Source organism: Galdieria sulphuraria (assembly GCF_000341285.1).
Source record: "Galdieria sulphuraria unplaced genomic scaffold scaf_58, whole genome shotgun sequence".
In the NCBI taxonomy this organism is placed as follows: Eukaryota; Rhodophyta; class Bangiophyceae; order Galdieriales; family Galdieriaceae; genus Galdieria; species Galdieria sulphuraria.
In genome coordinates, this window is record NW_005178417.1 from 1 (window position 1) to 13,403 (window position 13,403).

Below are 13,403 nucleotides of genomic sequence, written 5' to 3' on the forward strand. Positions count from 1 at the left end.
TCTATTTTATGTCCTTCAACGGGATGAAAGAAATGCTCGAATGATTTTCAATTGTTGGGAGATATTCAATAACAAAAGAATTTTTCAACAAAACACGTTATAACAATTCCCTTTGGCAAGAGACAGTTGAATTGGTTTTCATGATAAGGAAGATTTCACTCGTCTATTTACCAAAAAAAGAGAGACAAGTATGCAAAAGATTTTAATTGTGTGACTAATATGCTCATTAGCACTTGTCCTTTTCATAATAAGAGCCATCATTTCATCACATACAATGAGCTTCCATTGAGCTGTGTGAACTCTTCAAAAATATCGATCCACCAACACACTGCGCTTCAACGCCAATATTCATACAATAAAGAGAATCGTCTCCAAAAACTTCAAATGGTATCTTAGGATTCATGTTTGTTGGGTTGTTCATGCTTGAGCCATTTTACAAAGTCATCAATCAACACAGGCCAAGCACCTAAAGTAGTTCAGTCATATTTCTCTCATTGGATACAAACTGTAAGTACAGACCATTTTCGTCATAGTCGGACAAATCTTTTTCACTTAATTGAGAAAAGTCATAAAGGAGATTCCAAGTATCTCTGGAAATGCTATGCGTCTAATCAATCATAGCTTTAGTATCATTGTCACTTGATGATAGATAACTCACATTATTCTTTAGAAACTCTAACCAGGAATCCAAAAGAGAAAATCTTCCTCGCAATAAAACGTCCCACAAAGCCATAGCAGTTTCTGCAGGTAACGAACGTTGAGAAGGCTCCTTAGAATACTGAAAAACAAATTGATAAAAAGCTCTAAACTTGGAAGGATCTTCAATTTCCTTTCTCAACGAGCCTAAAGACCCCATTAGGAACTTTTTCTATCATATATTACATACTTACTCAGTTTCCTTTTTAACTTTTCCAAAGAGTCAACTTGCAAATTGGCCAAACCTTCCACGAACTCTTTTTCGGAAAACTCACAAGTGCTCGAAGCTTTCAATTTCCAAGCAAGTACCAAAGTGACTACGTCCGAAGGGTCCACTTGTATATCTTCAAAGAGCCTTTGTAGACCTTCTGCACCAATATAGTTACCTTTTATTTCATTAGTCCTTCAAATCTACTTGCGAGTGTCAACTAACCCAAAGGTTCTTTATAAGTTTGGAAAAGTTCTAAGATAGCTTTCTTATCTGCCCTTTTCATCAATGAAGATGGAAAGTAAGTTTGGTAATGTCGATTGAGTTTCATGATGACTAGTTTTATTCTTGCACACTTTTCGCATAAGAGGCTACATAAAATAGCCTCTTATAATCATTTTGGAGTACGTGGGAAACCTTACAAGTTACCGAACCTTTTCTTGAAAACAGGAAAAGTATTACCGTTGCGAAAGCTTTCTTGTCAAGTTTTTGAAATTACTCGGGATAAGCCGGCAGTTAAAGTTGATGAACTAAGCAAATCATTTAAAATTGAAAAGAGTCGGGATAGCAAACAACCCTCTCGTGTTGATTCAGTGAAACAAGTTTCTTTTGTTGCTCGTCAAGGCGAAGTTTTTGGTTTATTGGGACCTAATGCCTCTGGAAAGACCACTTTATTGCGGTGTTTGGCCACTTTGATTGCACCTGATTCGGGAACATTTGAAATATTTGGAGTGAATGGAATAAAACATCCCGATATCATTCGTCACATGTTTGGATATGTGGGACAAGAGGAAGGTTTTGACAAGGTACTCACTGGAAGGGAACATTTGAAACTCTTTGCTGACTTGTATCACTTATCTCGTGAAGAGTCTTGCCATAATATCGAAGCTGTTATTCAGATGTTGAACTTGGAGGAGTTTATTGATCGTTTGACTGGAACTTATTCCGGTGGAATCAAGCGTCGATTGGATTTGGCAATAGCGCTTTTATCTCGTCCTCCATTATTGATTCTTGACGAACCCAGTGTTGGTTTAGATGTTGCTAGTCGTAGTATTATATGGGATGTTCTCAAAGGGTATAAAGAGAATGGAGGTTCAGTGGTTTTGACGAGTCATTATTTGGAAGAAGTCGATATTTTAGCCGATCAAGTTTTGATCATTGAAAAAGGGAGGGTCATTGCTCAAGGTCGCCCAAGAGACTTAAAAGAGTCTTTAGGAGGTGATCGGGTTACTATTCGAATCAAAGAATTTACTCCATTCGAAGAATCCAAAGCTGCTTTGGATATTTTGTTAAAGAGTGAATGGGTGCATGGAGGAAATATTAATCTTTCTATGGGTAATGCCATAGAGTTAGTTGTTTCTTCTGGTGATATGGTAGCCAATGGTATTCAAAAAGTATTACGTGAAAGAGGTTTTCAAGTATTTAGTTATACACAAAGTAAGCCAAGTCTTGGTGATGTTTATTTAGCAGCTACTGGACGCACTTTATTCGAAGCAGATATAGTGGGTCGTGACTCGAGAGATCCAAAGCGTATCAAAAAAGAAAGAATGACCATTTAGTTGAGTGTTCAAAACAATATTTTGTTGTTGCATAAAGAAAATACTTTTGAATGACAAATGACTAAAATTTTATTCTTTCTTATGTACCGACTTTCTTAAAACTTTTTCACGAAGACCTCGATGTAACTTGGCAACATAGCGAATCTGGAAATGGCATAGTAAGCGACTATCTTATGCAACTCTATTACACAAACCTGTAGTTTCAATGGTAAATAAGAAAGAACAATCGATATGCATTCATGAAACCAATAAGGATTGGAACAAACTTCATATCCAACACTTTGTAAACTATCGCGAGCAAATCTTTCCGCTGAAGGAACTGCCAAACTAGATTGACGTATCTATTCAATTGTACTTAGTTTTTTACATACTTGTACAAGAAATGCCATACCTTGCTCATTTCACTTGTAACAAAGAATGGAGTAATACTCTGCACTATAATACCCGAGGATTCCAATTCACCAGCAAGTGCCGTTGCTAATGCGTTCTCATAAGCTTTGCTACCAGAATAGCAACTTAAATAAGGTGCAGGACTTAATACACCACCACCTGAACTAAGAAACAGAACAATTCCCTTTCTTCGTTCAACCATTTTCGGAACAACTATTCTCGTCATCTTTTGAGTAGCTACAATATTCACTCGAAGAATTTGATCCATCTTTTCTTCTTCCATCTCTAAAAACGCTGTGGGCAAACTCACGTTGACTCCCACGTTGTTGACCAGAACAGAAACTGTCAAACTATTTAATTGATTCTCCAAGCGTCTCCAATCCTCAGTAGAAGCACTAGCAAAGTCAAAACTGATGACCAGACTTTTGGCGCCTTTACTTTCTACTTGTTGAGCTACGTGTTGTAACTTGTCCACTGAACGCGCCAAAAGAATCACATTCAAACTAGCAACATAATGAGAAAATATACTCGTATATGAATACTATAAATACCCTTTTTTTGCAAGCTCTACTGCATAGGCTGCTCCAATACCATAAGATGCACCTGTAACTACTGCCCATTCTCCCTGTTTCTTACTTGAATATTTCTATCAAAACTAATAAAGATCAACCCACTCTATAAGTTTCCCACGAAAAAGGTGTTCTAAACCAGTGACGATAGATAAACCTGATGATAAAGAATATAGAATAAAGACTACATAAGGCGCCAATGATGGACAAAACCGACATTCTAAGACAATCAATTAACAATTTTTTATTTGGACTTGTAAGAATATGAACTGTTCTTTTTACTTATTGTGGTTGTGTGGCTTCTTATTAGTAGTTGCAGAACCAATTGCCAAAGATTATAAAGAAAATGAACAGATTGTAGTATGGGCAAATAAAATGGGTCCTTATAATAGTCCAGCAGAAGGTCAAGATTTTTATGAAGTAAGTTGCAGTGTGGGTTGGACAGAAAAGAACCAAACCTTCCAAAGGCACTTCCTTGGAGTGAAGACTGTAGACCTAAAGAATTAGAATATGCTGAACAACATTTGGGTGAAGCACTCATAGGAAATCGACTAGTAAAGACCCCGTAAGTATATGACTCTCACAGTTTGTATGATAGGTAACTTGCCAATAGTTTTCAAGTAAACTTTAAAAAATCTGTGAAGGAGATTCCTTTATGTCAGTTGAACATAGATGTGACACATCTCGGTTCTTTCCGAAGAGCTATTGCAGAGAATTATGTGGTATGTGAACGGTCGTTTGGAATGTCTTAAGCAGTCTTGACAGCAATTGATTTAGTATTATTTGACAATGGATGGAATATCTTCGCCTGCCATTCCTTTAGGAGAAACTGATTTGCAACGTTTGGGTCTTCATCTTGGAAAGAGACTGACCAATCTGGAACATGTGTATATTTACTCTCAGGTATGATATTCTTGCTATCTGTCTTTTGTGTAAATTGTTTATGCATTTCCAGTTACAATTTGAAATATACTACAATAATTCCAATATTATTCGTTTCCATGTTTTACCTTTAGGTATATATGTTGTATTGTCTATCTTCATGTGATTGGATATTGATCAAACTGTTGCAAGGACCTGTATTGATATCGGCCGATAGTGTATTTAATCATTCAATTTCCTATTCCGTGTCTTGGAATCCAACAAACACCGTAGTGACAGTAAGTTTTCTGATATATACGAAAGTATACAAATATTTGTTTATCTCTTTAAGGAGCGTTTGGAAAGTCTTTCCTCACCTACTCTATTTGAATTCAGATGGCCATCTTTATTAAGTTCTTTGAGTCTCATCTTTTTTGTCCTTGCTAGCATTGGCATCATTTTTATCCGCAGATTAAGGTACTATCGTTGTTGTTGTTCCTAATATTATGATTCAGCTCTTATAGAAGAGAGCTTCGAAGTACAGAAGAGCTTGAAATGGGTGCCATGGAAGATGTAGAACGTGGTTGGAAACTCATTCGTGGTGACGTCTTTCGCTTTCCAGATTATTACAATCTACTTTGTGCCTTTTATGGTAAGTAATCGATGACTACTGAACAAGTCATTCATCATCATTGATGTTGTTGTTTCAAGGAGTTGGTCTTCAATTGACTTTGTTGACGATGATTCTGTTCATGATTGGCTCCTTGGGTGGTTATCAAAGGCGTGGTGGCGCTTCCTTCTTATCTACTGCAGTAAGTTTGCTAGACTCAACAAGTATATTTGATGCCAAGTTCTATTGTAGATATTTATGTATTCATTGACTAGTTTCATTTCTGGTTTTGGAAGTGCACGACTTTATCGACAAATGAATGGCCAACATTGGGTTCGAAACACTCTTCTTTGTATTTTCATTTATACTCTGCCAGTGTTTCTTATTTGGAGTTGCATCAATACAATGGCTCTCTTTTATGATTCTACTATTGCTTTACCATTTTCATTGGGACTTGTTTTATTTGCATTGTGGTAAGCCAATCCACACTTTGTTTTATATCCATTTGACATGACTAGGGCATTTATTACTTTTCCTTGTACGGTATTGGGGGCTATTATTGGAAAACATACTGGAAGAAAAGGTTTCCGAGCTCCTGTTCGAACTTCAAAAATAAAGAGAGAAATTCCAAGGGCTCCTTGGTATGCATCAGTTTGGTTCCAAGTAAGTCTGTTGATTGACATATCTCTGATGACATTTGAATCTCATAGAAAAGGCTTGCATTGGAGGAATTCTTCCATTAAGCATCGTTTTGGTGGAAACGCGATATATCTTAAGTGCTATTTGGGGTTATGAGAATCCTTCTTCCTTTATTGTACTGTTCATGTTGTTTCTTATATTGGTAAGGAGTCCGTTGAGAGAACGTGCGGGATATTCCATCATAATATTCTCTGTAGGTCATTTGGATTTCGGCAATTACAAGCTTCCTCGTATTCCAGCAACTCTGTTTTGAAAATTACAAGTGGTTCGTACAGACCTTATCTGTGAATAATAAGTAGTCAACAAAGTTTTTGAGCATAGGTGGTGGCGTTCATTTCTGAATGGAGGCTCTTGTGCGATATTCTTCTATTTCTATGCCATTTACTATTTCTACTTCCAAAGCAATCTTTCGGGCTTCTTACAAGTAAGAATATTCTATCATCTTAGAGGAGAAGCACTAAACCTTTTCCTAGTCGTTATCTTTTTTAGGATACACGTTTGCACTTAGTTATGGACTGTTCTTAGCTTTAGGTTTCATTGGTTTTGTTTCTGGTTTGACATTTGTTCGAGTTATTTATCGTGCTATTAAAACAGATTGATAGAGTTTCACTTGTATTGACTTTCTTTCTATGAAAAGCACACAAAGACAACTATTCATCGAACACCAGTATATCTTAAGAGTACACCTTAATCTTCAAAAGTTCGTGTTCTTTTCCTCCCTAAAGTTTCTAAGTCCAAGAGTAACTGTTTCTTTTCAACAAACTTACCACTCGTTCTTCTTAAACTAGGGTGGTCACCTCTAGAGTCGGTACGTGAAGACTCTTCGCTATACTCTGGACCTTCTTCTTCACTCTCTTGTGACTCAACATTAAGACTCGTTTCTTCCATCTTTTCTTCTTTGCTCTGTTCCAAGGACTTTTGATAAAGTTTGTATTGGTTCAATTCGAAAAGGGCACTATCCAGTTGTACCTCATCGTGTGGGTCATAAATACACTAAACAACCCCAAAAGTAAGATGACGCTATACAACACACTTTTTCAATTTACCTGTGGAATAGAACCGGTTGTGGACAGTCGGTGCAACAAGTGTGTAAATAAGCAAAAGTCCATAAACTGCTTACGTTTTCGAGGGTGAAGCAGCTCACGACTCCAACTCACGGGAGAGTAGGAAAGTGGTAAATAGGTATAAGGACAGTTTGTACGAAAAGGAACTACTCCACCGTAAGATAAATAGTTGAGTTTAGGTTTCTTGGGTTGTATGACTTTCATTGGGGGCCAATTATTAATGATGCCAAGTTTCATGGAATGAAAAAGGAAGCTTATAGGATACTTTGGTTTTCATATCAAAACGAAAACTCGTCTTTATTATTCATGAGCCATTGGATACGAAGTAGTAGAAAATGGGAATACATATATGAATAAGTAGATATGTACAATGAACATGAGTTTGGGTCTTCCAAAATGGCCGGGAAATAAAGAAATGGTCATCAAGAGTCCCATTGAACTTTCTTGTTAAAAACAGGTGGTATTTTCGTAAATATCAAGTACTAGTTTTATGGAAGAATCTTATCAAGAGGGAAAGGAAGACATAAACTATGACGTTTGGAGACTTCGCAAGTGGCTAGTGAACGAAAAATGTTGCAATGATATACTCCCTTATCAGGAAGAACTGGTTACAGGGTTTGCCGATTTATGTCAGTTTCAACAGTCTTTGGTAGAACAAGTGACGGGAACCGATGACTTTGCTACTATTTTGGTAAAGAATTTGAAAGAATTGGAACTCGAAAGAATTCGATATTTGCTCAAGGAATATTTGAGAACTCGGTTGCGCAAGATTGAAAGTTTATTGTTTTATTTAGGGAGAGATAAGGAAAAATGGAGTTTGCTTTCCTCAGCAGAAACCGAGTATATGAAACAGTAAGCTAACTTTCTTTCTTCCGCTTCGTTGTTATGCCTTACAAACCACGGAAGACTATATCAACTGATGACAAGCCACTTTGAACGATCCTTTCTTAATGGGTTACCAGAAAAACTGCGTGCTATCGATGAGAGAGATGGAGATAACCCTCCAGGAAACTTGGATGATATGGACGAGTTTGTTTTCTTATATGCAGCAGAGGAAATAGGCAATGTGACGACAGACCCTAGGTAAGTAACAATCAACGTGCCATGATGGTGAATGTTTCTTCCCATAGCGTTTACAATAGTTCTCAAGTTACGAGTACTATTCACATTCGAAAAGGTGAAGTTGTATGTCTAAGATATTCAGTTGCAAAGCAGTATTTGTTGGACGAATCTGCTTTTCTTCTTTAAAAGAGCAAATGTATGTGAAAAAGTCCACATTGCACAAATGTAACTACAACTCATCCTCAATATCTAATAAACATTTTTCCAACTTGATATTTTCCGTCTCAAGATTTTGTGACAACTGTCCGATTTCCTTTTCCAGCTAGTGCGCAACCAGTTGTCAGTAAAGCTAGAAATAATATACTTTTATAAACTTACCGATGAAAGATTCGAAAGTTTTGAACGAGTTGTGGAATACCACCGTTGAAGAATTTCATGTTTTGTCTTATCAATTTCTGTCAACTGGTTTGCTCGGGTGATCAACTTGACATTCCCTAATGATGCAATCTTCTTATTGAGGAGTTCCAACTGCAACTCTAATTCTTTTAAACGAGCGTGGATAGAATTATAACTAGTAGAGAACTGTTCTGTAATGACTGAACCCTTCATGATAGAAAAATTATGGATGGCCTCTTTGTAAGTATCCGACAATGCACAATGCAATGAATACAGATTGTTCAAACATACGCTATTTGAAGCTTCAGTGTCATCTCTCAAATACAAACTAAGGCGACTTGCAAGAGATAAACCTGCCAACAATATCAATATGAAAACCACAGGCAATAATAACTTCTCCAATAGATTCCATATTTTCAACTCATAAGTTATAACAAGAGAACCCCAATTCATACCCGTGGGCACCATATTTCGTTTCTCAAAGACCAACAAAGGTCTTCCTTGAATATCCAAAAGATCAAACATCGTTTCATTGTTCACGTTGTCAAAAGCAAACGGAACTGAATAATCCCACGCAATGTTTTTGGCACCTTCAGGTAACGCAACTCTCAAAACATATTTTTCTATAACAATGCTTCTAATGGAAGGCGGAATATTCACTCGCAGTTGATACTGATTCGAACCCAATGACTTTAGATACTTTTTGGATGGTACACGATAACCAATAAAAAAGGCATTTTTCCAACCGCCTATCAAAGGATATCGAAATTTGAGTTGTAAAATCCGACCTTTCGAACGATCAGGGCCACGAAGATGCGAAGAGGTAATATTCCCAACATAGTCTTTATAAGAGACATCTCTAGCTTCTGTAGGGAGACGAGCAACAACATCCTCAACCACTGGCTTATAATAGTGAGAGTTTGACTGAAAGTCGAGTCTTGAAAAACCTCCCTTTGACTCGGCTCCTTTATTTTCCAAATCATAGCTTTCGAGGACTTGCAACCAACCCCAATGACTTACTTTCAACGTATTCGCCACTTGACTGCCGGTTAGAAGAGGAGTATTGTGGCGAAAGCGAACACCAAAGGTCATAGAATCCATAGAAGGGACCTTTTTATAGGGTCCCAGAATAGCCTTGTTTCCATTAAAAGACAGTTGAGGTATCTTTTCCTGCTCAATAAAATGGAACTGGGAATGAGGAAAATTGATCGTGGTCTTTTGTTCCTTCACTTCATAAGGACAGTAAAAACGAACATAACTTTCATAATACAAATATTGATCTCCATCTTTAGGAATAACTCGTGGCTTTGGCTTCAAACAGTTCATATAAAGAGAGGTGACCTTTAGAGTATCTTCGGGCGTCGAACCCAACACAACTACAAACTTGCGAAATAAAACCTCAGTTTCTTGTTGTTCCTTCACTGGTAAAATATGGTTGGATGAATCTTCCACTTGAACCTGCGCCAGACATTCATACTGTTGCAAAGAGAAAATAAGTTCCAACGTGTCCCATTTTCCTTTGCCCAGCTTGATCACTACTTTTTCTGTCACAAAATTTTTGTTGAGGTCAATGGTGCGGTCTAGCCTCTCAATGTTATGTACCTCTTTCGCACTATATGCTATTTGGAACAATGAAAAGACGAAGAAAAGTACGCATAGCCGCCTCTTCCAGGCATCCATTCCAAAGTCCATGGAATCCAATCACCCTTTTTGGGTCAAAGAAAAAAATTCATTGAGCGCGCGCTTTTTTTGCGCCAGTTCTATGAAAGCTTTTGATGGTTCCGAGTTACTCCTCATACAAGGAGTCCAAAATTCACTTCATTATTGTTTATATTCCAACGCCGTAGGTTATTTACTTATTTCCAAGTATTTGCCGTTCAAAATGATTAGATTTTTCTTGCAGAACGTCTATTCGCCTTGAGAAAGTGTGAAGAGACCGCCTACTTGTTGGCAACGAGTTGTATTCGTCAAAACAAAGTACATAGAGCTTCTGCTGTACTTACTGGATGTCAGGTTTGTTTTTTACGGAGTGTTTATTATCTTGGCATTGTTGAAAACAAAATACTAGTCGCCTGAAAATCGATATTTGGCAGCGTGGTGTTTTTTTGAACAAAACAAGTTGAGAGAAGCAGAGGATTCGTTACGATGGAACGAAAAAGAAGAAGAAATACCTGGAAAAGCTGCAGGTCACTACCTATTGGGTTTAATTTATCAACGTTCGAATAGGAAGAACAAAGCAATCGATCAGTTTAAGAAATGTTTGGAAAAGGATGCCACGTTATGGATGGCATATGTGGCGTTATGTGAATTGGGAAGTAGTCCAGATCCTGATACCTATTTTTCAAAGGAAGACTGGACGTTGTTGTCTACACAAGTTGGGCCATCGGCAGAGGCTGGTCCAAACCAGCCACTGGGTTTGTCTTGTTTATCATCAACTTCTGTGGAAGCTCCTTCGATTTCGTCTGGGAAACAACTTCCCCCACAAATTATAGGAAGAACGAGTGAAGAAGAAGACTACAATACGCCTTATCAACGTCAAACACCCAAACGTCTTGCATCACCTTCACGAGTGTCACATATCACCTTGACGAACCCCAATTTGCAAACAAACGTTTTGGATAAATCGGGTGACTTTCGAACACCTTCCCCTGAAGCCAAAGTCATAGGAACCCTAAGGTCCAATGGCCCGCCTTCTGTTCGAAGAAACAACAAACCGCTAGCGACACCCTCAAGTCAACAGGAAACCATTGGAAGTTTACGCAAATTGGGTCGTTTATCATTTTCCTCCCGAAGTTCAGACCGCATGGCTGTGGAACGTGTTGTGTCATCGGGAGAAGAACGAAATATGGCACATGATAGCTTTTCAGTCATGAGACTTTTTAGAATATTAGGAAAAGCTCAATTACTTTTATCATTATTTTGTAGTGAGGAGGCCATTCAAACTTTAGAGGGACTTCCTCCTGCACAATATCAGACTGGTTATGTACTAAGTATGGTCGGTAGGGCATATTATGAATTGCTGGATTACAACAGTGCCTTGCAAACTTTTGAACAATGCCAACATCTAGATTTCACTTATACGGATGGTCTTGAATATTTTTCATCCGTCATGTGGCATCTTCGCATGGAGACCGAACTTAGTTTCCTATCACAATATCTTTTATCTGTGGATAGAAACTCTTCTTCTGCTTGGTGTGCTATGGGCAATTTATTCTCTCTACAAAAGGATCCCGACACAGCCATCCGTTGTCTCAAACGTGCAGTTTTACTTGCACCTCGTTCATCCTATGCTCATGCACTTATTGGACATGAGTATATTTTTAAGGAAGATTATGATGCCGCCATGGCTTCTTTTAGAACTGCATTGGCAATCAGTGAACGCGAATATCACGTAAGTGCAAAAATTTTTATATATGAGAGATGATACGCTAACATGTAAAGGCATGGTATGGTTTGGGACAAGTCTTTCACAAACAAGAAAAGTACAAGCTCGCAGATTATCATTATCGTTGTGCTATCAAAATCAATCCACGTTCATCCCTTCTTTATTATCATTTGGCCAATGTTTGTTATTCATGTAAATCCTACAACGAAGCTTTGGAAGCTTATGACAAGGCGATAGAGTTGAATGCTAAGAACTATGTAGCACGTTTTGAGAGAGCCAAGTTGTATTCTAAGATTCAACGTCATAGGGAAGCAACTGAAGAATTGATAGAACTGAGTAATTTGGTTCCCAAGGTAATTACTAGCGAGATTTGTTGGAGAGATTCTATATTTGACTTCATTTGAATGACTAGGAGCCCGCTGTACATTATCTTTTAGGAAGATTGGCGAAAAACGGTGGAGATAGGAAGTTGGCTATGCAGTATTTTATGTTTGCTCTTGACTTGGATCCCAAGTCACGGTTATACAAACATTGCTTGGAAAATATCGATGCACCGGATGATCCAGAAGACTTGTGATTACTATTTTACATACCTATGCTTAGCACAAGTTATATATGCAAATGGAAATAAAACTGGAATAGCTTTTTTTTTATTATAGATTTTGGGATTGAGGAGGAATTGTTGTGAGTTATTCCAAAATGGTATTGGAAGCAGTTATGGTATGTGTAGACAACTCTGAGTGGATGAGGAATGGTGACTATCCTCCTAGTCGTTTGGTAAGTTTTCTGTACAGTTGTGTTGTGTCGATTCATACTTGTGTAGGATGCCCAACAAGACGCTGCCAACTTGGTCTGTGGTGCCAAGTTGCAACAAAATCCGGAAAACACGGTTGGTTTGATGACTATGGCAGGTGGAACACCGGAGATATTGGTTACTCAAACCCAAGATATTGGTGTGATATTGAGTTCTTTGCATGGTTTACGCATTCGAGGTAAAGTAGACTTGAAAGGTGCCATCTTGAAGGCGCAGTTGGCACTCAAACACCGACAAAATAAAGTACAGAGGCAACGACTGATAGTCTTTGTGGGAAGTTATGTGGACGTTCCTGAAGAAGAGTTGGTTTCTTTGGGACGAAGGTTGAAGAAGAACAACGTAGCTTTAGATATCGTTAGTTTTGGGGAATGTGAAGCGAACGAAAGCAAATTGGAAGCTCTCATCGAGGCAGTCAACTCGAATGAGAATAGTCATCTATTGAGTGTTTTACCTGGACCTCACATCTTATCAGATATTGTATTGACTTCACCTATTGTACAACAAGAGGCCATGGATACTGGTTATGGTGTTGGGACAGGTTCTTCTATAAGTGGACAAACTGGTGGTGGAGCTAGTGATTTTGAGTTTGGAGTTGATCCCAATGTTGACCCGGAACTTGCAATGGCTTTGAGAATATCTATGGAAGAAGAAAAGTCTAGACAAGAAGCCTTGAGTAGGCAACAAGAAATGGATACGAGTCGTAGCGAAGAGTATAGGAAAGAGGAACAAAGTAATGCGGATATTTCTCAAGGAGATGAAGCAGATGCTGAGTTGTATGATTCAGGAACGAATGCACATGTGATGCAAGTGGATTCTGGTCAAAGTAGTGGTAATGATCCAACATCGAAAAGAACTAATGAAGAAGAACAAGAAGATTATGATGATGAAGAAGAAGAATTGCAAAAGGCTTTGAAAATGTCTCTTCAAGATACATCGGAAACCAAAAAGCAACCATAATGAATATTGGCTGTGTGTGAGAGACATACTTTATTCTTCTTGAGTATTTTGCGTAGATAATAAATGAGAACCTTCAGCTGTTGCTCTTCTAGAATTTGCATATCGATAAAGTCCTAATTGATTCCATCGTCGT

At 38.0% G+C, this 13,403-nt stretch overlaps 9 protein-coding genes across 9 annotated transcripts; 5 read left to right on the plus strand and 4 right to left on the minus strand.

The window, feature by feature from the left end:
- On the minus strand, window positions 1-1,220 carry Gasu_55670 (leucine zipper protein; the record flags this gene model as incomplete). Its single annotated transcript, XM_005703238.1, has 5 exons — window positions 1,130-1,220; window positions 891-1,082; window positions 659-843; window positions 520-607; window positions 1-466 (listed from the first exon to the last, which is right to left on the minus strand). Exons 1-5 carry the CDS (start codon window positions 1,188-1,190, stop codon window positions 393-395), a joined length of 600 nt encoding a protein of 199 aa, XP_005703295.1. The 5' UTR covers window positions 1,191-1,220.
- Window positions 1,221-1,230: 10 nt separating this feature from the next.
- On the plus strand, window positions 1,231-2,501 carry Gasu_55680 (ABC transporter, ATP-binding protein). The gene has a single exon (XM_005703239.1). It carries the CDS (start codon window positions 1,234-1,236, stop codon window positions 2,461-2,463), a length of 1,230 nt encoding a protein of 409 aa, XP_005703296.1. The 5' UTR covers window positions 1,231-1,233; the 3' UTR covers window positions 2,464-2,501.
- Window positions 2,502-2,505: 4 nt separating this feature from the next.
- On the minus strand, window positions 2,506-3,770 carry Gasu_55690 (beta-keto reductase). Its single transcript, XM_005703240.1, has 5 exons — window positions 3,528-3,770; window positions 3,405-3,478; window positions 2,855-3,356; window positions 2,658-2,804; window positions 2,506-2,607 (listed from the first exon to the last, which is right to left on the minus strand). Exons 1-5 carry the CDS (start codon window positions 3,639-3,641, stop codon window positions 2,533-2,535), a joined length of 912 nt encoding a protein of 303 aa, XP_005703297.1. The 5' UTR covers window positions 3,642-3,770; the 3' UTR covers window positions 2,506-2,532.
- Window positions 3,771-3,790: 20 nt separating this feature from the next.
- On the plus strand, window positions 3,791-6,251 carry Gasu_55700 (endomembrane protein-like protein). The gene is made up of 15 exons (XM_005703241.1): window positions 3,791-3,842; window positions 3,890-3,987; window positions 4,036-4,144; window positions 4,200-4,325; window positions 4,378-4,438; window positions 4,497-4,582; window positions 4,636-4,760; window positions 4,808-4,935; window positions 4,995-5,095; window positions 5,146-5,366; window positions 5,412-5,556; window positions 5,609-5,734; window positions 5,790-5,857; window positions 5,914-6,016; window positions 6,066-6,251. The coding sequence occupies exons 1-15, from the start codon at window positions 3,798-3,800 to the stop codon at window positions 6,189-6,191; spliced, it is 1,668 nt and encodes a 555-aa protein (XP_005703298.1). The 5' UTR covers window positions 3,791-3,797; the 3' UTR covers window positions 6,192-6,251.
- Window positions 6,252-6,255: 4 nt separating this feature from the next.
- On the minus strand, window positions 6,256-6,890 carry Gasu_55710 (uncharacterized protein). Its single transcript, XM_005703242.1, has 3 exons — window positions 6,639-6,890; window positions 6,360-6,585; window positions 6,256-6,311 (listed from the first exon to the last, which is right to left on the minus strand). Exons 1-3 carry the CDS (start codon window positions 6,858-6,860, stop codon window positions 6,280-6,282), a joined length of 480 nt encoding a protein of 159 aa, XP_005703299.1. The 5' UTR covers window positions 6,861-6,890; the 3' UTR covers window positions 6,256-6,279.
- Window positions 6,891-7,030: 140 nt separating this feature from the next.
- Gasu_55720 (GINS complex subunit 4) lies at window positions 7,031-7,931 on the plus strand. The gene is made up of 3 exons (XM_005703243.1): window positions 7,031-7,508; window positions 7,563-7,739; window positions 7,799-7,931. Exons 1-3 carry the CDS (start codon window positions 7,147-7,149, stop codon window positions 7,902-7,904), a joined length of 645 nt encoding a protein of 214 aa, XP_005703300.1. The 5' UTR covers window positions 7,031-7,146; the 3' UTR covers window positions 7,905-7,931.
- A 4-nt stretch (window positions 7,932-7,935) lies between these two features.
- Gasu_55730 (oligosaccharyltransferase complex subunit alpha (ribophorin I)) lies at window positions 7,936-9,840 on the minus strand. The gene is made up of 3 exons (XM_005703244.1): window positions 8,097-9,840; window positions 8,021-8,040; window positions 7,936-7,967 (listed from the first exon to the last, which is right to left on the minus strand). Exons 1-3 carry the CDS (start codon window positions 9,792-9,794, stop codon window positions 7,961-7,963), a joined length of 1,725 nt encoding a protein of 574 aa, XP_005703301.1. The 5' UTR covers window positions 9,795-9,840; the 3' UTR covers window positions 7,936-7,960.
- A 10-nt stretch (window positions 9,841-9,850) lies between these two features.
- Window positions 9,851-12,146, plus strand: Gasu_55740 (anaphase-promoting complex subunit 3). The gene is made up of 5 exons (XM_005703245.1): window positions 9,851-9,957; window positions 10,005-10,127; window positions 10,183-11,505; window positions 11,556-11,852; window positions 11,912-12,146. Exons 1-5 carry the CDS (start codon window positions 9,877-9,879, stop codon window positions 12,074-12,076), a joined length of 1,989 nt encoding a protein of 662 aa, XP_005703302.1. The 5' UTR covers window positions 9,851-9,876; the 3' UTR covers window positions 12,077-12,146.
- Window positions 12,147-12,150: 4 nt separating this feature from the next.
- Window positions 12,151-13,395, plus strand: Gasu_55750 (26S proteasome regulatory subunit N1). The gene is made up of 2 exons (XM_005703246.1): window positions 12,151-12,276; window positions 12,323-13,395. Exons 1-2 carry the CDS (start codon window positions 12,199-12,201, stop codon window positions 13,268-13,270), a joined length of 1,026 nt encoding a protein of 341 aa, XP_005703303.1. The 5' UTR covers window positions 12,151-12,198; the 3' UTR covers window positions 13,271-13,395.
- The last annotated feature ends 8 nt before the right edge of the window (window positions 13,396-13,403 follow it).